The sequence below is a fragment of the Meles meles genome, chromosome 21 (genome assembly GCF_922984935.1).
Source record: "Meles meles chromosome 21, mMelMel3.1 paternal haplotype, whole genome shotgun sequence".
NCBI lineage: Eukaryota > Metazoa > Chordata > Mammalia > Carnivora > Mustelidae > Meles > Meles meles.
In genome coordinates this window covers 25,383,611-25,410,042 of record NC_060086.1, presented here as the reverse complement: position 1 = coordinate 25,410,042, position 26,432 = coordinate 25,383,611, and the positions used below count along the sequence as shown (strand labels likewise).

General features: G+C 42.9%; 1 protein-coding gene across 4 annotated transcripts in view; it reads left to right on the top strand.

Moving 5' to 3' along the window:
• The first annotated feature begins 549 nt into the window (after nucleotides 1–549).
• USP31 (ubiquitin specific peptidase 31) overlaps nucleotides 550–26,432 on the top strand; it is a 63,124-nt gene continuing 37,241 nt past the window's right edge. For all 4 annotated transcript variants that reach the window (XM_045993509.1, XM_045993508.1, XM_045993507.1 and 1 more), the window contains exon 1: nucleotides 550–1,327. In XM_045993509.1, coding sequence (XP_045849465.1) covers nucleotides 692–1,327 — 636 coding nt within the window. In that variant the 5' untranslated portion in view covers nucleotides 550–691. The remainder of the gene's footprint in view (nucleotides 1,328–26,432) is intronic.

Genomic DNA, 26,432 nt, shown 5'->3' with positions numbered 1-26,432 from the left:
GCAAAGGAAGGTAATTCTGAGTACACCGTTTCATTGCAAGTCCAAGGTGCCACCTGGAAGACAAGCCTGCCGGGATGTGCCAGACTGTGATGGCGTTCCGGTATGCACGCAAGTCGTCCGGGTCCCTCGGGAGCCTGGCAGGGTTGGGCTGCTCAGGACGGGTCAGGGTCATGTCCATCACTTTTTACAGGGTCTGGTAAGGGGCGGCAACCTGATCTCCGCACCTTCCCAAGGCCTTCGCCTTCAGATCAGAAGACGAAGACCCACCCACGGGGTCCATCCCCGGGCACGAGCCCAGCGCTGCCCGCCGCGCCAGGACCGTGCCCACACTAGACATGGCCTCTCTCGGACTTCACAAAGCCGGACCGCCCCGGAGCCGCCAGTCGTCTGGTCTGGCTGGAGGGGAACCTTTATTCCCACAGTCAACATGGCAGCCACCACGGCTTCAGCGCGGCTGGGCGGTGCCGAGAGGCGGGTCACGTGAGCGGCCCAGCTGGGCGGATCGCGCGCGCGCGCCCGCCCGCCCCGCCGGCAGCAGCTTGCTCGCTGGCTCTTTCGGCAGTGCTCTGTGGTGTGTGGGGCGTCGAGCCCCCGGCCCCCTGAGGCGCGGCGCGGCGGGATGCGGCGGCGGCCGTGGCGGGGCTGCGGGCCGGGCGGGCGGGCTCGGTGATGAGCGTCGGCGGCCGCCGCCATGTCCAAGGTAACGGCGCCCGGGCCCGGGCCGCCGCCACCGGCGGCGGCGGGCGGGAAGGAGAAGCGCTCCTTCAGCAAGCGGCTGTTCCGGAGCGGCCGCGCGGGCGGCGGCGGCGGCGGCGCGGGGGGCCCTGCCGGGCCCGGGCCGGCTGCGCCCGCCTCGCCCTCCTCGGCGCGCTCGGTGGGCAGCTTCATGAGCCGCGTCCTCAAGACGCTGTCCACGCTCTCGCACCTTAGCTCCGAGGGCGCCGCCCCGGACCGCGGCGGCCTCCGCAGCTGCTTCCCGCCCGGGCCGGCCGCCGCGCCCACGCCGCCGCCGTGCCCGCCGCCGCCCGCCTCGCCCGCGCCGCCCGCCTCCGCCGCCGAGCCGGTGCCCGGGGTGGCGGGGCTCCGGAACCACGGCAACACGTGCTTCATGAACGCCACGCTGCAGTGTCTCAGCAACACCGAGCTCTTCGCCGAGTACCTGGCGCTCGGCCAGTACCGGGCGGGGCGGCCCGAGCCCTCGCCTGACCCCGAGCAGCCTGTGGGCCGCGGCACGCAGGGCCAGGGCGAGGTCACCGAGCAGCTGGCGCACCTGGTGCGGGCCCTCTGGACTCTGGAGTACACCCCGCAGCACAGCCGCGACTTCAAGGTGAGCCCTGCCGCGTCCCCGCCCCCAGGAGGGGGCCCTACACCCCGCGTCCCTGGGGCACTGGCTCCCGAACGTCCCGCGTCCCTGGGGCACTGGCACTTGCATTCCTCCTTTCCTGGAGGTGCGGCGGGCTGACCAGCGCCCGGGTCTAAAAGGGTGTGGACCCGGAGTCTGGGACCTATGCCGCTGATTGTAAGGGAGACGCACCTGTTCATTCATCGTGTATTTATTAAGGGGTTACTATGCGCTTGGCCGTGAACAAGACCGGCTGTCTTCATGGAGCTTACATTCTTGGGGATGCGAGTGTTGAGCCTGGCTTTTGACCGTTTTTGACTTTCAGGTTGGCACTTTTAAAGGTTCAACCTGGTATGTCAATCACTTCCGTTGTACAAAGTACCATGTGTATTTGCCGCGTTTATTCTTATTATTGAAGATTTCAGAAAGGTAAGAAGGTGATATCAGATAGTGGTTCCAAGAAAGTAAAATCTAGTGATGTGATTGATGTGTGGGCAAGCTACTTTAAATGGGGAGGGGGCAGGGTTAGGGTGACCTCTTGGAAGCGGTGACATTTGAACTGAGGCTTGAGTAACCAGGGAGAACCAGCCTTGAGGAATCAGGGGGAATTGCTTCCCAGGTGTAAGGAAAGTGTGAAAGCACAAGAACCTGGTGCGCTTTAACAGTGTAGCTCTGGGATCTGCAAACTTTCTGTAAAGGGCATATAGTAAATGGTCAAGATGCAAAATCAAGGCTGTTATGTAGGTACCTATATAACAAGAGAAAACAAATTTCCACAAATTTCTCATTGACTAAAATAAAAATATGACTACAGTACTTTGTAATACAGGTCTAATGATAGAAATGGGATTCTTTTTTGGGAAGGAATAACATTTAGCTTAATTGGAGTTCAAAATTAGTTTTCCCTGTCATCAAATTGATTACAAATATTTGGAGCGCCTGGGTGGCTCAGTCATTAACATCTGCCTTCGGCTCTGGTTGTGATCCCAGGGTCCTGGGATCGAGCCCCGCATTGGGCTCCCCGCTTGGCAGGAAGCCTGCTTCTCCCTCTCACGCTTCCCCTGCTTGTTTTCCCTCTCTCCCTGTCTCTAGCAAATAAATAAAATCTTTAAAAAGAAAAACAAAAACAAAAATTTAGCTCTACAAACCGTTCTTAGCTCACAGGCCATACAGAAACAGGCAGTGGACTAGGTAACGGCCCTTGGGTCAGTGTTTGCTGTCTGCTGGTGCCCTTAGAGCTTAGACGAGAGCTTCTTGGCGGGCTGAGCCAATTTGTGTAGGACCATTTAGGCTGCGCTAGGGAAATGGGCTCTTATTCTGGGGAAAAAAGAAAAGATGATTTGAAATTGTATGAGGGATACTTTTAGATAGGACACGAATATGGTGTTAAATAGAATGAAATCACATGGTGAGGAAGTTAATTCCTTTTCCATTCTGTTCGTCCTGATTATGCCCACGAAAAGGTCTTAGCTTGGTGGTAGCCTGACTTTAACACCTCATGCTCACTCCCTACCTTTCTGTTTTCTTTTTTTTAACCAAACAATCTAAGTTTAGAGGCCTTGGCAGGTACCAGTAGCTAGGATTTAATAAGGTTGTGTTTTCATCGTGTTTGTTTTTACACTTGTCTTCTATTTGTGGCAAATGGTACTGGTTTTCCATAGAGCCTGTGAAGTATGTTTTTAAAATTTATTTAAGTTAAATGATTTTAGTAAAACACAAAATGATAATCTGAGGATTCAGCACTTGGTTGAGAACCCACCTTGTTGAGGAATAGTACTGCCCGAGGTACCTGCCCCCCCCCCTTTTTTAGAGTTCATTTATTTATTTGACAGACAGAGATCACAAGCAGGCAGAGAGAAAGGGGGAGGCAGGCTTCCCAGTGAGCAGAGAGCCCGATGCGGGGCTCGATCCCAGGACCCCGAGATCATGACCTGAGCCGAAGGCAGAGGCTTAACCCACTGAGCCACATAGGCACCCCTACCTGTCCCCTTTTAAGACATTTTACTTATATTAATGTTCTCTTTTTCTCAAAAAGAAAAAATGATTGCTGTTTGGTCTTGGAAATTTGAGTGAAAGTACTGAACTGGGATAGGGACTGGAAAAAAAAAAATGAGTTCTATGTCAGAGATCTCAAAATAAGAAAGTAGGAGAGAATGGCAACCAACCAGCTACTGTAAGTCTTTTTCCTTCTCTTATTTTTTTTCCTGCTTACAGTTGCCTGCCCATCAGTAGCCACAGCAGTTGCAAACTTTTCAAGGTCAGAGACCAGTGTTTTCAGTTTGTTTTTCTACACTTTCCAAAATGTAAAAATCAATTTCTACAGCATTTTTGTATGTGAACATTTCCATTGCATTTTAAGAGTTTTTTTTTTTTTAAATCCATTAAAAAGCTGTGAACAGAAATGGGTCAATAATTCTAGAAGTGCAGAGGCTGATTTATAAGCATGCTTTGGCAAAGTTCGACAGATTCTTCGAGTTCCTATTTTTAAAACATATAATCTTCTGAACCTGTAGTAGCTTTCACATTGCATTCATTCACTCACTTCCCATTTATTGACGGTTTACTCCATCAGTTAGGAATGCATGCAGCAAGAAAGAGGAAGCCCTAATGAAGATGTCTTAAGCAATAAAGATGTTGAATTGGCTTACACAGTATGTCTGGAGGTTCATGTTCTAATCTGGTACAATGGCTTAAAGGGCCTAACAGGGACTCAGACCATTTCTGTGTTTCCGCTCTGTTGTCCTTTGCTGTTTTGTCCCTATTACATCTTCGGCTCTTTAGCCTTAATATTTGTCAAGGCAGGAAGTCACTGGGAAAATAAAAGTTCTTCCGGAAGTGCCCCCTCAGCAGGCTTCTGCTGACATCTCAGTGACTTACCACCATGTCCGTTGGCCACCTCTGGCTGCCATGGAGGCTGGAAGGTGGATGTTTGTGTTTCCCTTCCTAAAGGAGAGATTTGCCTCAGAGGCGGCCTGCCAAAGTGTGAGGCACTTCGATTTTGGGGGGACACTGTACCTGCCTGTGAAGATCCAAGTCCAGTGAGACCTGGTATGTTCCCCAGGACATCGCTTCTTACAGTTTCATGTGCCCATATTCACGTGGGCGTCTTGTTACCAAGCTGTTTTGGAGTTGGTGGAGCTGGGGTCGAGTCTGAGATTCTGCATTTCTATCAGCTCCCAGGTGGTGCCGATGCTGCCCGTCTAGGGAACACTGTTGGTCTAGGGGACAAGTAAAGGGTCACAGTGCAGTGATGAATAGAAATTCGCCAGGCAGAGGAGGGGTGGCCTGTGATTTGGGGGGAACAGTGAGACATTTGGTGACTGGTTATGCCATGGAGAACAATGGGGGTGCAGAAAGTTTGGAAGAAGAGTGTTGTAAGTGGAGTGTGAATGGCTTTGTAGGCTGTGTTGGTTTGGACATTATCCTGCAGAAGCTGAGAATCCAGGGCTGATTCTTAAGCAGGAGAGTGATAGATCCGACTTCTTCATTTTTATCCTTTTTGCCCCTGAATTAGGTAAGTCTGGTGACACTGTGGAGGATTTACTTTTCCCCCCCAAAATATTTTATTACAGCGAAATTTGATGGGCATTATTTTGAGCATAAAGAAAGTTGAGTTCAACACCTATAAGGTGGATGTGAGGCATACCTGTTACCACGGCCCCTTGCCTGTTTGTGGTAGATACTCTTTTCCTGAGCTCACATTCAGCCTTAGAATCCTGCTCAGTTCTGGGCTTCAGTGAGCCGCTACCAGTTCATTGGAGTTGGCAGAGAAGATAAAACCAATTTGCCCTCTTGAAAGTTTGCCTTGAGGTTTGGAAAAGCACTTAGTATGTCTTTGAGTGTGCTTTTACTGTCTTAAAGTTACTAATGATTTTCTTTGTAAGTTTTTCTATTGGAATTCTTCCTTGATTTCTAACCACATTGATTTTTGTGAGATTTAGGAGCTTGCCAGGTAAACGGATTTTTGGTTTTGGACGAGCAAGATGGTTGTTAAGGTAGGACTTTAATTTCCCAGAATGAAATGGATTGACTGGCCCAACTTTGCTTTAAGAAATTTAAGAAATTTCTCTAGCTGTCACTTCTCTCTCTCTTTTTTTTTTTTAATATTTTATTTATTTATTTGACAGAGAGAGAGGTCACAAGTAGGCAGAGAGGCAGGCAGAAAGAGAGGGAGAAACAGGCTCCCCACTGAGCAGAGAGCCTGATGCGGGGCTCAATCCCAGGACCCTGAGATCATGACCTGAGCCGAAGGCAGAGACTTAAACCACTGAGCCACCCAGGCGCCCCAGCTGTCACTTCTCTTTTTAGGCAGGTATTTTTCTCCTCTTTGAGCAGGGTTTTCAATCAGGGCTGTTTTGCCTGGTTCCCCAACCCCTTTATTCCTGGGTACATTTGGCCTGTCTGGAGACATACTTGGTTGACACAACTGGGTTGGGGGTGCTATGGGCTCTACTCCCCTCAGTGAGGGGTTATCTAGCCCAAAATGTCAGTAAGGCTAAGATTGAGAAACTCTCTGTTGGAGGAATGTTTTGAGACTCCTTAGGGTGTTTTTCTTACTAACCCAGACTTTAGAAGGTTACCTTGTTACTTTTTCTCCTCTTTGTGTTTCACGTTTGCAGCAGCACTAAGATAAAACTTGGACTTCACTGGCAGGTCCTTGGATCACTGTCTTAGTAAAAACAATGAGAGAAATCATTCTGAAATCCAAATACGCAATAGGCTGTTTTTAGAGGAAATGAGCTTATATTCTTCACTAGTAGGATACTAGCGTGCACGCTTCCAGGTTCGTGTAGATGCTGATTTCTAGTGCTCAGTGCCCTTTTGCAGTCAGTAAAAAGATGGATGGTCATCTCAAGTAACAAAGAACGTTTTAGAGCAGCAGTTTTCAAACTGTGCTCCCAAAGAACAACTAGAACAAAGTGATCTACAGATAAAAGAACTATGGGGAATCCTTCCAAATTTGCAGTAAAACAAAAAATAATTGGTGAATAGAAATTTCTCCTCCATATTTTCCCCCTTGAACTGTGGTGCTCAGTGGTGCTTCTTTATTAGTGAGAGTTCTCAGGTTCCAAAGGGAAGGGAGGTATAAATGAGTAGTGGCGGACAAGCTAACAGTCAGGGTTATACTGGCTCCGTTTTCACACCTAAATTTTTCATAAACTCATGTTGTAGGCTCTGATTTTATGCTGCAGACTTGTGGTCTGGGTTTTCTTGGTTGGTGAGAAGATGTTTAGGATATTGGTATGTTCCAGTGGTTCCCAGGGAGTACTCAGACTTCAGGGGACCCCCTGAATTCATTTGAAAAGTAGAAAAAAAAATTGTGTAGGTCGCAATTAGCTTTGTGCCCGGGTATAGAATAGAAATTATGTCTCTTCCTGGTTGGTCAGTTCCCTTGTCCATCAAATGGTGTCACTTTTGTTTCAGTGAAGCTCTAAATCTTTGAAAGAGAAAGGAGGTAACAGAGTCATCAAATTTTAGACTTAGAAGGAGATGTGGGGAAGATGTGAGTGGCCTCACCTTTTTCTGGATGAAGAAACTAAGGTTCACCTGCTGGCTGGAGACTGAGGGAACAGAACCAGAGTTCTTTTTTTAATTACTGTTATTTCTTATTTTTCAGAGCGAGCGAGCACACATGAGCACGAGCTGGGGTGGGAGCAGAGAGAGAGGCAGGGAGCTTGATTGGTACTTGATTGATCCCAGGACCCTGGGACCATGACCCCAGTCGAAGGCAGATACCTAACCAGCTGAGCCACCCAGGCGCCCAGAACCAGAGTTCTGACTTCACTCTTTGTCACCCCTGCATTGCTGAGGCATGGTTGCCTTATCTTTGCAACCTCTGAAATGACAGTTCTCAACATAAAACATAAAGAAGTGGGGGGTGTGTTGAAATGTGTCGTGTTTTTTTCCTCTAAGATTGTGGTGCTGAATCTCTGAAAAGAAGGTTGGCTGTAGCTAGCTTTATGTATATGCCATTGCTTCTCAGACTTAGGCACTTTTGGAAGTCTGTCTTAAAAATAATCCTTTCAGACCACTTAAATGCACATATAAACATGTGTATACATCTTTTACATCAAAGGGCACATGCTCCGCCTGTAGTTCTGTAACTTGTTTTCCCCATCCCCGTTCCCCATGGGTAGCATGACTTGCTTTGGTTTTTTGTTTATACATCTAAGCCCACCTCATTCTTTTTAACAGTTGTATAGAAGTCCAATGAAGGGTGTTTAGGTTGTATAAAGTTTTTAATGATGATAGCCAATCCTTCAACATGTATCAAGTCTCCTTTTCTAAAGATTGAGTCTTAGAAGTGGCACTTCTGAGTCAAAGGGAAGGTGCATTTAAAATGTGGCTACACGTTGCCGGATTGCCCAGCCAAGAGCCATAGAGGGCAAGATTCTCCGTCCCATCCGTGGTGCATGCTAGTGCCTGCCCCGGACATGTGCTTCCTCCTACAAGACTGCCTTTGTTCATCATTTTTTAAACTTAAAATTGTTTCCTTTCATAGGGTCAGTTTTGTTTGTTTTGTTGGGGATTGTCCTGACATGTCATCACGTTTAGGGTCGTCCCTGCCCTCTACCCACTGGATGTTGACAGTACCCCTCTCCCTACCCTTTTTTTTTTTAGTTGTATTTGTTAAATGTTGTCATATATCAGGTACTGTGCAAAGTGAATCGTTTGGATTTTTGGTGACCCATGTAGAAAGCAGCTGCTCTCATAATTCTCTCTTAAGTCCCGATACAGATGTAATAATACAGGTGCTTGGCCTGACTTACAGATGCTTATCCTGAATTAGTTCTTTTTTTTGGTCTCCCTTTGTGTGGCCTAAAGTTTTTAGTTTGACTCTGCCTCTTTTGTTTTGTTATTAGAGTGTGGTTGATGGATTTTTCCTCTCCCCTTCTATACACTTGTCACAGTGAGGGGCTACTAAATAGGGCAGTGTTCACTGTTTGTGTAGTTCTCCACAGCTGTTTCCTATAGTAAAGACTCTGCAAAACAATGACCTCATGGTTTCCACAAAAAAACCTTTTATATATAATAGTGGAAAAGAAATAATTGAAAGCTGAGTGATTTAAAGTTCTGTCCTCTGCAGCTTTTTCCCTCAAAAATATTCTTGTTTGCTCTGCTAATTAATCATTTGTTGGCTGTTCCTCAAATGACCTTTTATGTTTAACAAACAACGTTTTTGCAGTTGAGCACATCGAGATATCTTGTCTTTCATCTGACTGTGATCTTTCTCCATTTGGAAATCATTGTTTGATGCCATGGACTGCGGCAGTTCCTAGAGGAATTGGCCAGTCACTGAACATCTGTTGCTTCTTCCCTCCGGTTGTTGAGCTTGGATGGTAGCAAACAGTGTGTCCACAAACAAACAGTTCACCCGTTAGAAGATTTCATGGGACTGGTCAGGAAATGCCTTTGTTGCTTCTACTGTAAGGAACCTTTGTAATCGCATCACCAGCTCAGTAAATTCTTTTAATTCTTTGTATTCTTACCTTTCTTCCCTCCTTCCTTCCTCTCTTTCTTCCTTCTTTCCTTCCTTCCTAAGTCTGTTTGTTTGTTTATTAGTAACTTTATACCCAACATGGGGCTCAAACTCAACAACCATGAGATCAAGAGTCACGTGCTTTTCTAACTGAGCCAGCCAAGTGCCCTTGGTATTCTAATCTTTATTTATTTACTGTTTGAAAAAGATTTTATTTTTCAGAGAGCACAAGCACAGCGAGTGGCAGGCAGAGGGAGAAGCAAGTTCTCGCTGAGCAAGGAGCCTGATGCGGGGTGTGATCCCAGGACTCTGGGCTTGTGACCTGAATCAGAGGTAGATGCTTAACTAGCTGAGCCACCCAGGCATCCCAGTATTCTAATCTTTTTTTTTTTTTTTAATGATTTTATTTATTTATTTGACAGAGAGAAATCACAAGAGAGGCAGGCAGAGAGAGAGGAAGGGAAGCAGGCTCTCCGCTGAGCAGAGAGCCCGATGTGGGACTCAATCCCAGGACCCTGAGATCATGACCTGAGCTGAAGGCAGCGGCTTAACCCACTGAGCCACCCAGGCGCCCCCAGTATTCTAATCTTTAAAAGCAAGGCAGGGCTGTCTGATTCTCAGGAGATTTAAGAAACAATAATCATAATAAAATGCCATTTATTTGTGCAGAACCAGTTCATTTACAAAGTCCCTTTGATTCTTGAACAACACTTGTTTGAACTGTGCATGTCCACTTATATGTGAAATTTAAAAAATATATATATATGAATTTTTTTTGGAGGTTTGTGGCAGTTAAGAGAAACTTGCGAATGAACTGTGTGCCTAGAAATATAAAAAAACTTAAGTGGAAGTTAGGTATGTCATGAATGTATGAAATATATGTAGATACTAGTCTGTTAATATCTACTACCATAAAATATATACAAACCTATTATAAAAAATTAAAATTTATCAAACTTAAGCTCACACAGACTGTACATGGCATGATTTATAGTCAAATGTAAACAAGCATGGAGATGCAGTATTAAATCATAACTGTATAAAATTCACTGTAGTTTATACTGTGCTACTGTGGTATTTTCATGGCCACCTTGTGTTGCTCGTGCGGCAAGCTCGAGTGATGTCAACATCCACTTATAATGCCAAGTGATGCAAATCATGTTTGGGTGAGCAGTTCATCTGTCCAATAAATTGTATTTTGCAATAAGCGATCACTTGTGGCTGTCACTATTAGTTGTTAAGTTTTGGGGAGTCCAAAGTTACACACAGATTTTCGACTGCATGGAGGTCAGTGCCCCTAACTGACGCATTGTTCAAGGGTCAACTGTACATTCATTTAATTTTTTTCATTAAATTTTCACTGCAGTGCCTCTGAAAGAGGCATTATTATTCCATTTTTGAAATTAGGATATTGAGTTCAGTGCTAGTAAGTAGGAGAGCCTTACGTGATTTTTAGGAGGATTAAGTAAAAAGATATAATTAAAGGTTTACTATAGAAACTTAGTAACTATTCAGTAAATAACAGGTGGTGAAAATGAAGACAGTCATTTTAAGTCTGTGGCCTTCAAGTACCCTTCCCCATTTCTAAACTCTGTCTCTTCCAATGAGCAGTTTTTATTGCTGCCATGTCAGTCTTAAAGTTTACCAGTGATTACATTATTTCTCTTCTTAAAAATTGCTTTTACTGTTTCTTTTATATACAATATACAGTATAAATTTCTTAGTTTGGCATTTAATAAGCTTTTCCAGAAAAATGAAGTAAAAAGCATACATAAAACCAGCCCCGTTAAAATTTAGACTCAGTAGACATAAAACTATTGTTAATTTGCTCTAAATGTTTCTAAATGCCTGCTCTCAATTTCTGTATTTACCTGGTCATGGGCTGGAGACAAAAACTTCACAGACGGGCACCGGTCCGTGGATCACATTTTGAAGAGCATTGCTATAGTGCTTTCCAGAGTCTGATTTTGCCTGTTGTATTCCTGTAGTTTCAATTTAAAAAAAGTTATGTTCCCAGGGTGCCTGGGTGGCTCAGTCAGTTAAGCTGCTGCCTTTGGCTCAGGTCATGATCCCAGCATGTCAGGCTCCCTGCTCAGCAGGAAGCCGGCTTCTCCCTCTCCCTCTGCCTGCCGCTCTGCCTATTTGGGCTCTCTCTTGATCCCTGTCAAATAAGTACATAAAGTTTAAAAAAAATGTTCTGTTCCCATATTTCCTGTAAAATGATAGATTTGAAGGCTTAGTGAGTTTTAGGGTTGAGGTGTTTTGTTTTTTATTTCCCATTCTATTTTTGGTAGTGTTGTAAACTTTAATCAGGAAGCCTATTAATGTCTGGTTGTGTGTCTTACTATGTTAGTAGACATTGATGATTATTCCATGATCCATTAGTTCATTAAGGATCGAAAATGGTGTTATAACTTTAACGTCTCATTAGTTGGAATACTTCTGTAGAGGCTCTTGCCCTCATGAGTTATTTGGTTACCCTAAAGTAAATTTGGAGAAGAAAGGTAACATAAATGCTTGAGGGTTTTTTCCCCTTAATTTTTGGTTTTCAGAATAATTTTTTAAAAAGATTTTATTTATTTACTTGACAGAGGGAGAGACAGCGAGAGAGGGAACACAAGCAGGGGGAGTGGGAGAGGGAGAAGCAGGCTTCCTGTTGAGTAGGGAGCCCGATGTGGGGCTTGATTCCAGGACCCTGAGATCATGACCTGAGCTGAAGGCAGGTGCTTAATGACTGAGCCATTTGAGGCGACCAGAGTGACTGCTTTTTAAAATTTAATTTTGTTTCATAATTATGTAAAAAATAAAATACATGGTGGAAGTCAGATGTACAATGTAAGATCTATTCAAGGAAGTTTAGTTTGTCTTTGATCCTGACACCTACTTTCTCTCTAGATTTTATGATTTATTCTTTCGTTGTTTTAATACAAGCAAATTAGTTTTCTCTTGCTTTATATGTGTGTGTGTATTGTGTATGTATTCATATTTTCTCTTATTTAGATAAATAGTAGTACATTGTATGGAATTTTCTCCATCTTGCTTTTTCCCATAGCTGACATATGAGTGCTTACCACATGGCCTACATAGTGGATTATTTTATTTATTTCTTATAACAGTGTAAAGTAAATACATGAATTATTTCTGTCTTACAGATGAAGAAACCAAGACATTTCTGCAGACTTTTAATTCTGTGAATCTCTAAATTTCCCATAATAACTGGTCCTGTTCTTTGTATGCATGTTTATGAGTGAATGAATGGACAGGGACCTAACTTCTCTATCTGCTTTGCTTTGAGCAATGAGGGAGGTGAGAAAGGCTTGTATTTAAACTCTAAGGAAGGAGATTCATCCTTTTATTTGAGGTCCAGAGCTCTCTATAGCTGGAGAATAATAAAGAACTTTTCCTGACCAGAGGTGCTCCCAGTAATTATAAAGATACATTAACTTAGAACATTCTTTAATCTTATCCTAAAATAAGAGTTCCTTTTTAATAGTTTAGTGACAACTTGGTAAATCTCCCTCATTTTAGAACCTTTATTCCATGAGAGTTAGAATAAACTAGAAATGCTAAAGGGAAGTCAAACGCCTTTAAAAGCAGTAGCTCATGGGAAATAGGTACTAGTGACAGGAATGAAGGAAAGTAGCTTCATTTCCCTGCAGATAGGTGGAGAGAGGAGCATTGGTAGCTTGTTATCATCTGTCCAGCAGGAGGAAGGGTAGGTTAGGTTGGAGACCTGTTGGTCATTACCCTTTGAGGCTCTGTGGTGATGCCAGGCAGCTGAGTAGGCTGTTGTAACTGCCCACACCCGCTTCCTGGTGATACCCGCTTCTGTCTCAGGCTGTCAGCATCAGAGGATCCTGCCGGGGGAGGGGGAGGGTACCTGGGGTGCAGGTCTGCTTCTTCCCTTTTGAAAATCTGAACCCATGAGTTTTTAATTTAGTGAGCTGGTCACTGAGCCTCAGTTTCTTTATTTTCCTTTTCATTGCCACTTGAGACCAGCTTCACAGATCAGTGTTTGACAGCCATTGGTTCCCTTAGTGATGGGAACATCTTAGCTGGAAAACCAACCAGCTGTCTCACACATCCACCAGCCCAGCTTGTAAGAGTAAGCCTGGGACACAGGAAAGGGACCTTGGTAGGAAGAAGACATGGAGGGTCCTGCAGAAGGCCACGGTAGTCAAGTGCTGAAGAGAAACGTGTTCTGCTGCAGAATTTTCTCCAGAGTCTGGCCTTGCAACTCTAATTGTTCTGTAGCTCACCTTTGATGCATGTGTGCTCCAGGTTTTGACCCTTGGATTGTAGACCCTTTTTGAAGGGGTGGTATTTAAATTTCCTGTGTTGGAGAGCTAGGTGGCTCAGCTGAGGCCTCTGTCTCCCGGAGAGTATTTTTCAGGATGATTCACTCTGTGCTCTTGTTTTGTCAGTTTATGATCTTTTTGAGTAACACAGTATTAACCATTCATCTGCCCTTTTGAAGGAATAAGTCTTTCATGTAAGTTATTTCCCAGATAATTATTTGTTCTTCATGGTCCTTATTTTTCTCTTGCTTTATCCAGTTTTGCTTTTTTTCTGGAGAGCCTGTACCTCCTGATACCTCATTCCTGTCTTTTGCCGTTTTTAATCTGCTTCTAGTTAAGTAACCAGATAAATACAGTCAGCTCTAAATAAGACTAAATAAACTGAGTTATGGCCTCAGAGTCTGGCTAAATTAAGAAACATCTGTGTTCGTCCTTTTTGAAGTCAGCTAATTTTTAAAACTTTTTAAAAATGATTTTATTTATGGGGCTTTTGGGTGGCTCAGTCTGTTAGGCATCTGCCTTTGGCTCGTCAGGATCTCAGGGTCCTGGGATTGAGTCCTATATTGGGCTCCCTGATCAGTGGGGAGCCTCCTTCTCCCTTTGTGCCCCTACCCCCTGCTCATGCTTCTCTCTCTCTCTCAAATAAATCTTTTTAAAAATAAATACAATATTTTCATTAATTTAAGAGACGGAGAGAGAATGAGTGGGGGCAAAGGGACAAGCAGACTCTCCACTGAGCAGGGTGCCCAGTGCAGGACTTGATCCCAGGACCCTGAGATCATGACCTAAGCTGAAGTCAGATGCTCAACTGACTGAGCTATCCAGGCCCCACTAATTTTTTCAAACTTTTTAGTGAAATACAGCGTACATACAGAAAAATGCATACAGCGTTAGTGTACGGCTTGGCTAATTATCCTAAAGTGATAATGTGTCAACTAGATCACAAAGTAGAACGTCACTGGCACTCCAGAAGCTCCTTTGATGGCCGCCCTCTCCCAAATTCTACCCTCCCCCTCCTCCCCAAGGGAACCATTCTTTTGACTTCTAACACCTTTAACAGACTTTGCCTGTTGATGAGTTTTATTGTGGGTAAAATAGTAAAAACACCTTTATTGGGATGCCTGACTGGCTCAGTCAATAGAGCATTCAACTCTTGATCTCAGCATCATGAGTTCGAACCCCATATTAGTTATGGAGCCTACTTTAAAAAAAAAAAAAAAGCTTTACTGAGATATAACTTCCATATCATATAATTCACCCAAAGTGTACGATTCACTAGTTTTTAATATAGGCACAGAATTGTGCAAATATAGCCACAATCAATTTTAGAACATTTTTATTACCCCCCAAAGAAACCCCATTCCCTAATGGCAGTCACTCTTCTATTTCCCCCCAGCCTCCCAGCAGTGGGTGTCTTTCTGTTTTTCTAGATTTGCCTTTTGTTTAAATGGAATCCTGCAAAATGTGGTTTTTTGCACCTGGCTTCTTTCACTTAGCATCTGTTTTCAAGGTTCATCATTATACTTCATTCCCTTTTATGGTTGAAAAGTACTCCATTGCATGAATATACCGTGTTTTGTTTATCCATTCACACATTAATGAATATTTGGGTTGTTTCTACTTTTTGACTGTTAAAAATAATGCTTCTGTGAACTTTCATGAACACATTTTTGTGTGGACTTATGTTTTCATTTCTTTTGGGTACATGCCTAGGAGTGGAATTGCTGGGTCACATTGTGACTCCATGTTTAACTTTTAAGCAGTTGCCCAGCTGTTTTGCCCAGTGGCTGCACCATTATGTATTCCCGTCAGCAATGCATGAAGTTTCCAGTTTCTCTGCATTCTTGTCAGCACTTGTTATTGTCTCTTTTATTAAAGCCATCCTAGCGGGTATGAAGTGGTAACTCATTGTGGTTTGTTTTTTTAAGTGGCATCTTTTAAGTAAACTCTACCCCGGACATGGGCTTGAAATGACAGCCCCTGAGATGAGTCATATGCTCTGCTTACGGAGCCAGCCAGGCACCCCTCATTGTGGTTTTGATTTGCATTAAGTATACATTCTTCTGTGTCTGGATTCTTTTGCTAAAGTTCATTATGAGGTAAAATCTATTTTGATAAGAATATTATCTAAGTTATTGTGGAAAACTTAGAAAGTATGTAAAAGTTGAAAGAGAAAAATAAAAAATGTAGAAGTTGTTTGGTATATTACTTTCCTGGTATCAAACTGTATATATACAGTTTTATATGATGTGATTTTCATTTCATATTGTATTATTAATTTTTGCCACAAAAACTCTTCTGATCATTGTATGAAGGGATATGATGATCTATTTGGGGGTGGTTTCTGGTTGTGATGAATTTTTTTATATATATGTTTCACCTTTTTTTAGGAGCAGAAAATGGTTATTCATTACATGTATGAATTCCTAAAATTTGTAAGAAAACTAGTTACTTTTGATTATTTCTTTAGGATACATAGAAATGAAATTCCTGGTTCAGTGGCTCTCTATTTTGAAGATCCTTGAGTCACCTTGTTACCCTTATTTTATAGGATTGTGCCATTAGCAATGTGCAAGAATGTCTCTTGTACCCTACTGTTGCAAAATAGAAATCTTTATGCCCCTAAGTGGGAAGTAGCATTTTACTGTTCTAATTTGCATTCTTTGATAGTGAGGTAGGACAGCTTCATCTGTTCTTTACAGTGGAAATATACCCATATGATGGTAACATTTTGATAGCTGAGGGAATTACCCTTTTTGATTTCACAGACTTGCCTTTGTTTTCTGTGTATGCGCACACTCTTCCGTTTAGCCTTCACCTTCTACAGGCAGATGACCAAGGCCTGAACCAACTAGAATTGGTTGGGTCAGACCAGGCTGAGGCTGGGAAAGTTTTAAATTGTAGTTTGCTAGGAAAAGCCTGGAGCCAGGACTAGGGCCTTGTGCTGGTTTTTATCTGATCTGATTTTCAAGGTGAGGGCGGAAAGATCTGGTTGAGGCCTGACTGATTTGGAGACCATACCCATGTGCAGCTCAGGAGTCAGCCGTCTTGACTGTCCGGCACACGGTGTTGGGTGTGGAGAAGCGATATGGCAGGCCCATGACTTGAAAGCATCTTTAGCCAGCTAAGATTTATTGGGTTTATGGCACTCCAGGTTTTTGGCAATAGGAACACATCATTTGTAGTAAAACTTGCTGGATCTGCTTATGAATGCTACCTCTTGGTTACTACTAGTTGATGTTTCAGTTATCAAAATGCAGTAGCAATAATGCTTCAAAGCAAGATTGTTTCCAGAATATTTTGGATCCCTTTATAAATTTGTCTGTTTGGTCAAAAACGTTTTAGATCTGTTGATTGTCAAATACCAACATATTCAGAATCAGGAGGATGCGTACTTTGTCTCTTTGTGTCACACACACACACACACATGCACACACACACACACACAGATTATAGAAGAAATATTTGCATGTTTGGCTTTGGGATAGTTCAAGGTTTGACCTTATGCATCCCCCACTGCTTGTCTTTCTCAACCTGTTCTACCTCCAAGGGTGTATAGGTCACTTCACTTCCACCCCAAAGAGCAGTACCACTCAACCAAGTACTTTGGCTGCTGTGCCAACGAGTAATGCCATGTGCTGACTTCCAAGGCTGTGTTTCTCCTGTGGTATGGTTCCCTTGATCAGGAAGCTGACCCTGGGTTTTTTACTCTTCCTAGGCCTGAGCTTTTACCTCCTACATGGCAAGACAGGGTGGCTTAAAAAGGCCCCTGGTAGGTGTCTGTAAACATAAATTCTTTTTTTCTGTCTCTCCCCCATTTTTCTTTGATGCTAGCTGCAGTCCCTTTTTTCCTCCAGTGATAAGATTCAAAGATTGGTGTAAGTTTGGGTTTAGGATTACTATAGGCAGAAAACTTTGATCTGAGTTCCTTAGGTCTGTCTAGCAGAGGAAAAAGAAATTCTCAGCATTGTGCAGTCCGACTCTCTAGGATTTGGGGCCAGAAATAAGGTACATTTGTTTTGCCAGCCCCATCTTCTGTGCAGAAGGTTTTGGTTCCCTGGCCAGGATAGTAGGTGGTGTGCTCTCGTAAGATCTCCTTAAGTACCACCTGGTCATTGTTACAACAAATTCATTTTAGAAAATGTGGGAAATACGGAAATGTATAAAGAAGAAAGGGATAACTCACCTAAAACTTGCCACTCTGAGGCAATGACTGTTAGTGTTTCAGTGTATATTTAGAAGGATAAAAGACAAAAAAGTCTCTTAAAAAAAGTATGAAATTGTGTCCATATGTAGTTTTGCATCTTCTTTTCACTTAATTGTATTGTGTATTTCTCCATGTTTTCTAAAACTTAAACATTTGTTCCATGGTAGGAATATATAATAATTTTTTAGATATATCTATATCAATCAGTTTATTTATTTTTTAAAGATTTTATTTGTCAGAGAAAGAGAGGATGAGCACAAGCAGGAGGAGAGGCAGGCAGAGGGAGAAACAGGCTCCCTGCTGAGCAAGGAACCTGACTTGTATCTCGATCCCGGGACCCCAGGATCATGACCCCAGGATCATGATCAAAGGCAGACACTTAACCAGCTGAGCCACCCAGACATCCCTAATTTTGTAGATATTTAGATGGTTTTTCTAGTTTTTCTGTTTTGACTTTAAGCAAAAAATGAAAGCTCCTTATTAAATAATAATTCATGAATCAAGCAGCATCCCATCTAGCAAATAGAGGGGACTCCAAGATCTCTGTTTTGACTTTTGACTGTTGAAGATTATTACACTCCCAATGAGGCTTTTCAGCTAAATCAGAACCGGACGTTTGCTTTTTTGGACCGTGTTGGTCAGATTTTTCTCCTTTAAAAAAAATTTTTTTTAAAACTAATTTTGTTATAGTTGGGAAGAATCTTAGATGTGTTGGATAATGACAGACTGAAAAAAGAAGATACTCTTGAGTTACTTAAGTCACTTGATTAGATACGTAAACACATTTTAGTGCCCTGAGCTGACTTTAACCTCAGAGTCAGCGAGGCTTGGCCATGTAGGGTGTGCTGGGAGGGATGGACAGGCTGGGAATTCAGTGCCACCAGCGGAGCAGCCCGAGCACTGTAAGGTGAAGAGCACCCCCTTTACATTTGCTGATGAGGGACAGATGTAGTTCTCCAGAGCCAGATTGTTGTCTCTCTTGTTTGCTTTCTGCAGCATCCTGGGACTCTCAGGCGGGACATAGTTCTCCTTCACATAACGGCAACTTGATCTTCTGGTATTGTCCAAGTTCCTCCTTACTCCTCAAATAATAACATCTCAATTAGATAGACTCCATTTTTTTTTTGTTTCTGGGCCATATTTCAGTCATAGGAAAAAATGCAAATTACAACAAAGCACTCATTAACAAGGATTTCTTTAAAAGGAAATAAGCTCCCAGAAGCCTCAGGCGTCTCTAACACGTGTTCTACGTCCACATCAAGAAGTGACATTCCAAATGATCAAGCCCTATATGATCCTGAGTCATGTAAGGGAAAAAAAAAAATCATTTATTGAAGGATTTTGGACAAAAAGTTTTTAAGGCTGTTTTAGTCAGACGAGGTTGAAGAATAGTGGTAACTTCGGACAAGTTATTTGACTTTTCTAAGCCCAAGTTTTTTTGTCTGTAAATAATAATGATAATACTTAACAACATAGGGAACTTCTGAGGGTTAATTTTATAGGAAATAACACCTGTAAAAAATTAGTATAATGTCTGGTATATTATGAACATTCAATTATTAGTTGTCATTATTGTTACTGTTTGTCTCACGTATTGTTTTTGCTAAGTGTTGGGGAAATAATATTGAATGAGACATTCCAAATCACTAATGGCGGAGGCAGATATGAGGTTATGTGTTCTGGTGATATGAGTAAGATAGAGTGTAAGAAACAACACAGTACAGTTATGATAAAAGACCCACCCTTGAGTTTTAGTGCTTTTGGAAGTGAAACCTCAGAGCTTTTCCAGCGTGGCCATTTTCTTTCTGTCTTGGCTTCACATTACAAAGAGAATTTTTTTTTTTTTTTAATTACACTTGAGAAAGGTTAAAATGATCAGGTCCCACTCTAGATAATTAAATCATCATCTCTGGGCTGCTCCCAGTTTGTGGTTTTTGTTTCTGTTTCTGTTTTTTTAATTTCCCTAGATGATTCTTTTTTTTTTTTTTTTTTTAAAGATTTTATTTATTTATTTGATAGACAGAAATCACAAGCAGGCAGAGAGGCAGGCAGTGAGAGATGGGGGGGAAGCAGGCTCCCCGCGGAGCAGAGAGCCCGATGCGGGGCTCGATCCCAGGACCCTGAGATCATGACCCGAGCCGAAGGCAGAGGCTTTAACCCACTGAGCCACCCAGGCGCCCCCCCTAGATGATTCTAATGTGCAACCAAGAGACAATGCTTTAGATATTTTTGCTTTCTCTGTGACATTTTCCAGAATTATATAGGATAATTCCTTTCTTTTTTCTTGACTTTTGAAACCTAAATAATACAAGCTGTGTAGAATTTTAGAATTTTTAAAATGCTTTTATAAAAAATTTTTTTATGAAAATGCTTTTATAGAGTTTGTAAACTAAATCTGATTAAAGCTTCATAAAGCTCCACAGTAGTTCTTTTAGAAAAGTGTTCTCATCCCCATTTTATAGAAAAGATAGTGATGCTCAGAGCAAACACACATGAAGAAAAAGGGGGTAGAAAGAGGATTTGAATCCAGTTATTCAGAATCCAGTCTTTCTGTTTCTGTTGCCTTTCTAGTAGAAACTTCCAACCACTGTTTATGTATTTGATGGTCTTCTCTTGCTGCTGTATTTTCTACCTATGTAGCTTTATGATCTGTTGTAAACTCGTTGCTCATTGTTCATCTGGCTGAACCACTTGGGGTATGTTCCTTTTTATATTTCTCTCTTTCATCCTGGCTCTAATGCTTTTGACCCTACTTCCACCTTAGTTGTAGTTTTTTGGAATGCAGTCACTATTTCTCAACACTCTTACTAAAGCTTTCTCTTTTAGATAAGATATATACCCTTTCCTAGTCTCTCTTTCAGCAATGAGTCCCTGCCACCAAGTCTTTTGGGTATATGCAAGTTTGTTTAATATCCAAATCTATCTGCTCTTTGAATGCAAATATCCCTTGCTAGCCAAATCTGTTTAGTTCCTGAGTTTGGATCATGAGAACCTGGATTCAAGGGACACCTCTACTTAAATTACTCATGTTAGGTCCTTCTGTTATAAATCTCTTTCCCCTGTGGCCAAATGGGAACACATGAATAGGCTCTCTTTGGCAGTCTTTACTTATTCTCATTGAGTTGTCTTTCCATCTTGGATGGAAGCTCCTTTCCTGTTGTCTCCTTTCTCTTCTCTCTCCTCTCCCACCCAGCTTCCAGCTCCATTCTAACAAGGAAGGGGAGTAAGAGCATGCATTTGAGGGTTGGGAATGGAGGGCATTCCAGTCCTGGGGCAAGTATATGTGAAAGTCTGGAAGCATTACAGTCTCTTTCAAGGGCCCGTTGCTGCCACAGCTGGCAAATAACAAGGGTGCCTCAGCCTAACTTGTGTTATGTGAAGACTTCCTCACCAGAAGTGAAGCTGAGGAGGCAAGAGTGGATAAAGGACTCAGAGAGTCCTGTTAGAGCATGGCTGCTTTCTGTACCCTGGTATGGAACACTGTTGAGTGGACTCTTCCGGGTCTATCACTATTTTGTCCTTTATGTTTTAGTTAAGTATTCTTCATCAACTTAGTAGCTGTCCATAAAGTCAGATTCAAAAGATGAAACTTTTCTCAAGACAAGTGTTACTATTCTGTTCTTTCCAATGCAGTCCAGAAACCAAATTTCACTTTTAGATGCCATCTGTGAACTCAGCTGTTCACAATGCATCTTTCTCTCAAAATGTAAGTGCTCTTGTCCTCCCAAGTTCTCCTTCTTACCCAGAATCACTGGAACTAAATTCTGCATTTCTTCTGGCACAGAATCAAGGAAAGTGGGTAATAATTTGGTGAGTTTTGGCAAGCTACTTTTTCCCAAAAGAATAACCCAGCTCCTAATCAAATCAGTACCACCATGTCCATTCCCTGTAGGAGGAGATCCTTAATAGCCATTGCTTTGTCGTCTTCTTCCTGGGATTGGGTCAAGAGTGTCTAGAGCCAGTTTCTGTCTTTTCCCTTGAGCCCAGGATTCTGCTGCTGCTGTACTAGGGTGCTATGGAAAGAAAACCTCATGTCTAATATTACCGTGCCAATTGGATAGACTTCATTCTTTTTCTTTTCCGGGCCATGCTTCCAACCTCCCCCCTTTTTTTTCCTTTTTCCTTCATAAGGGGAAAAAAGTTCGTTTTCTTTTCTTTTTTTTTTTTTAAGATTTTACTTATTTATTTGACAGAGAGAGATCACAAGCAGATAGAGAGGCAGGCAGAGAGAGAGAGAGGGAAGCAGGCTCCCTGCTGAGCAGAGAGCCCGATGTGGGACTCGATCCCAGGACCCTGAGATCATGACCCGAGCCGAAGGCAGTGGCTTAACCCACTGAGCCACCCAGGCGCCCCGGGAAAAAAGTTTTCTGTAGAGCTAGGCCTTAAGATTTTATTTGAAGGGTAAAGAGAAGTTTTATTATAAAATTCAAAAGCTTTATAGATTTGTTTGACTTTCACTTTATTGTTAAGTAACCGGATGTTAAGGATCATCGGAAAATTGGAATGGTAGTCAAATGCATTTATAGTAGGATGTGTAGGATTTAAACCAATAGGTTAGTTAATTTTCCAAATACCACACCCGCATTCTAGAAAATGGATATTTTAAGAAGGCTCATATTCTATTTTTCATAGAAGTGACAGATTTTTTTTTATAATATCTTTTTTTAAAAGATTTTATTTATTTATTTGAGAGAGAGAGAAAGAGAGCATGAGAGGGGAGAGGTCAGCGGGAGAAGCAGACAACCTGCAGAGCAGGGAGCTTGATGTGGGACTTGATCCTGGGACTCCAGGATCATGACCTGGGCCGAAGGCAGTTGCTTAACCAAATGAGCCACCCAGGTGCCCAGAAGTGACAGATATAAATAATTTCTCAGATTGTAGCAATGCTCCTATTTATAGATGACATATTCCAGTGATAATTAACTTTTTTAAAACTGCAAAAATACAGAGGGATTGATTTTAAGACATAAATAAAAATAAACTAAGGTTTAATTATGCAAAAAGTTATAAAAGGCAAACCAAAGCAATATCAGATGAGGCCCAAAGCGGGGTGCCTGGGTGGCTCAGTGGTTTAAGCCTCTGCCTTTGGCTCAGGTCACGATCTCAGGGTCCTGGGATCGAGCCCAGCATAGGGCTTTCTGCTTATCAGGGAGCCTCCTTCCCCCCCCCCTCTGCCTGCCTCTCTGCCTACTTGTGATCTCTGTCTATCAAGTAAATAAATAAAATCTTAAAAAAAATGAGGCCCAAAGCAAAAGTCAAATCACTTGTTGGGACTCTAGGGGAAGAGGTTAGGGGAAGATTTGGGATGCTAGGAGTGTCACTGATGTCCAACTCAACTGCTTTGCTTTATAAACCAGAAAGCACAGGTTCCATGAGTTACCTGAGATGACCTGTTTATGGTTTGTGGCAGAGCCAAAGATTGGGCCCGGTTTCTTGATTCCCACTGTTTTTTCCTTCTTGACTCCCACTGTTTTTCTTTCTTCTGTAACATGTGCTACAAGGTAATTACTAGATTATTCTATGTTTTGTCTTGTTTTTGTAAGAAGTAAAACAGATAGTCCCTTGGGTCTCTGCAGTGGGAAAAAGTCACCATTGTAAAGGAGGAAGAAGGGTCAGAAAAAGGAGCCTTTGTGTTTGTGTGTGTACAGGGAGGTTTCCTGTAAAACGTCCTTCGGTTTGTGATGTAGTGATTTAGGGTGGGGTTGACCCGGAGCAGTTTCTGCCCTAGTTACGGGGGTTGTGGAAGTCCTCTTGCCTGTTGAGTCGTGCCCAACAAAAATCTGGTTGAGCAGCCTCTGCACAGCACTTTGTACACAGCGACTGGGGAATAAGTGCTTAGCTGAGTTGAAGCAATAGTGGCAGGAATCATAAATCAGATTTGATGCAGTCCTGATAAAGAAGTGTGTATTGTCTCCACTGTGACATTTGACGGATACTGTGCTTGAACTGTCTGCTGTGACATGTAACGAGGAGCTTGATTTCAGCTAACTCGGTTCTCAGGAATGTGTGTGTGGAGGGCTCCCCCCCGCCCCGGGAGTAAATCCGAGAGAGGGTTCCTAGACCAGACACTTGCCGTGCTTCAGGCAGTTGGTGTGCCCTGTCTGTAGTCCAGGAGATTTGTCATTAGCCTTGCTAGCCCTGAGACTGCCTCTTGGCAGCTGTCGTGTGGTTCTTCCCCAAAAGGAACAACCCAAAACAACTAACAAAAATGTAGGTTCCCTGCCTGCCTGTCTATAACTTCTGTATCCGTAACTATCTTTACGTCCTTCTCTCCTGTCTCTCCCACCTCCTGTTTAAGGCACTCTCTACCTCTTTTCTGAATCCCCCCCCCCTTGCCCCTCACTGAAGAATGCTCCTTCTGCAAGTGTCTCCCTTCCGTGAGCTCCTTCCCCTCAGTGTGCAAGTCCCTCTTCACTGTAAGCTTCCCACCAGGCAGAGCATCTCTCCTTCCTTCCTTCTATGGCTGAGTCTCTTGGGTACGAAGGGTGGTATGCTTGAGGTCATTCAATTTCCTTACTTTTCCTCTCTCTCACCCTCTCTGGTCAGTATTATGCTTCACTGAGACGGCACTGTCAGTTATTAACTTGCTGTTCCAGAGGACCGCCTCTGTGCCTGTCTTACCTGACTTTTCTGCCGTCATTTACCTCTCTGCTTCCTGAACTCTCTGGCTCTTCGGGCTTCTTCTCTTATCTTCTTTGGCTTCTTCATTGTGACTTATCCCTTCTGTGCCATTCTTACTCAAGAATCTAGCTGCCTCCTTTTCTCACTATGTGTTTCCAAGGTTTTTTCCTCTGTGTTTGTTCCTCTACGGTAAGAGAGTGCTGCTCTGATTTAACTTTCCAGCTCAGATTTCTTTCCTGAACCCCAGACTTCACCTCACTGGGGATCCTACAGGTCCCTCAGATTCAGCATATTGAAATCTCTACTGTCCCTCAGTCACTTCCTCTGTTTCCGATTTCATTATCCATCTAAATCAGATACTGGAAACCTTGGTGTCATCCCTCATTTCTTCTTTGTATCCCTTAATATAGTATCACCGTCACTTGTCACTTGCTTCTTTTCCATCCTGAGTTGGCCACAGTCAGTGGTGCTGCTAGTGCTGATGGCTTTTATTGGTCTTTTTTTCTTTATGGGAAAAACTTTTCTTTCTTCTGTAGCTCACATTTTCCCACTGTCTACACCAAATGTCTCTGTTTTTGATTCTCCTAAATGAGTACATAAGGCTGTCAAGTCAGACTATTTCTAGATGAAGTACGGTGTCAGGTATAAACTGCTGTAGGGAGATTAAGGAAGGTGAAACCCAAGGAAGAAAATCCTGGATTTGATGATTGGGGTGGTGTCTGGCCCTGGGGGAAGTTTTGTAGCGTAGTGAAGACTCCCCACACCATTTCTCCTTTGGTGTACCTTTGTCTGAGATAGCATTCAAGTGGCGTCCTTCTAGTCACTGAAACTTTGTTGTCAGGGTCCTTCTACTCCTCCGCTCACTTTATCCAGTTAGTAGATTTTGCCAGTTGAGACCTCAGTGTTCTCTTATTTGTGTCCCTTTGATTTTTTTCCTCTTTGAATTTGAATCTTCGTCAGTCATCTTTTTGTTATCATTCACATTTAATTGATCATCAGGTTATGATGGTTCATAATCAAGTTGTAAATCTGTCCCTTCTTTTCTTTTTTTAAAGATCTTTTTTAAAGATCTGTTTATTTTAGAGAGCATGAGGGAGTGAGTGGGTAGAGGAGCAGAGGAAGAAAATCTTCAAGCAGACTCTCTGCTGAGCGTGGAGTCTGATGCGGGGCTCGATCCCACTGCGTATGAGATTATGGGCTGAGCCAAAACCAGGACTTGGAACTTAACCAACTAAGCCACCCAGATGCCCCTTAATATTTTATTTTTATGTGATCTTTAGATCTAATGTGAGACTCAGACCCACAACCCTGAGATCAAAAGTTACACACTTCACCGATTGAGCCAGCCAGGCACTCCCCTATTATCATCTTAAATGGAAAATTCAGTAGACAATTTTTAGTTCTTTGTCCTATTTTATCATTCTTAACACCATTGATCATTGTCTCCTTCATAACCCTCTTCTCTTGACTCTTGAGACTCTGTTCTGCTTTTCTTTCTTTTTTTTTTTTTTTAATTTTGTTTATTTATTTGACAGATCACAAATAGGCAGAGAGGCAGGTGGGCGGTGGGGGGGGGAGCGAGCAGAGAGCCCCCATGCGGGACTCGATCCCAGGACCCTGAGATCATGACCTGAGCCAAAGGCAGACTCTTAACCCACTGAGCCACCAAGCACCCCGTTCTCCTGCTTTTCATACCATATCTTTGGTGGTCTTTTCTTGTTCTCCTTTGAGGGCCCCCAAATATATTTGTCCTCTGGCTTGATCTCTCCTGGCCATGTCTGGGCAATCTCATTTATACTCATGATTTCGGCTACCACTCATCTGTTGACTCCCAAATCTTTTTCCTCAGGGCACGCTCTTCCACTGAACCCCAGATCTGTATTCCTCATTTGTTTACCAGATACTTCCACTTGGAGGTTCCACAGAACTTTAAATGCAGTGGGTTTGAAAAGGGAACTCATTGTCATCTTCCCCAGACTTCTTCCTTTTTCATTTTGCCTTGATGAAGGGTACCATCAGTTGCCCATCACCCAGATATGACACCTTGGGGACATTAATGCCTCCCTTCTCACTGTCCCTATTCATTTGGTCACAAATCCTATTGAGTCTACTGCCTAAATTCCTAAATCTCTCAGGTCTGCTTTCATGTTTCTGTCCTCACTGCCTTAACTTGGATCCTCAGTATTTTCTTGCCTCATCAACGCCTTTGTCTCCTCACTGCCCACAAGTGCAGTTGTGTCTCCTTCTCCCTCTTACTTCCAAATCCCACACTCAGCTGAAATTTGAGTTCTTCTTATATCTTACTTACATGTGAAATGTTGTGCATGCATTCTTACTTAACCACCACATTAAATCACCATTCTTTTACTTCGGAAGAGAGTAGGCCCTGGTCTCACAAATACAAGTGGTAGGAGAGAAATTTGAACCCAGGCTGTATGCTCCAGAGCCATGAATTTCATTAACCAGTTGATTGAGCACCTTTCA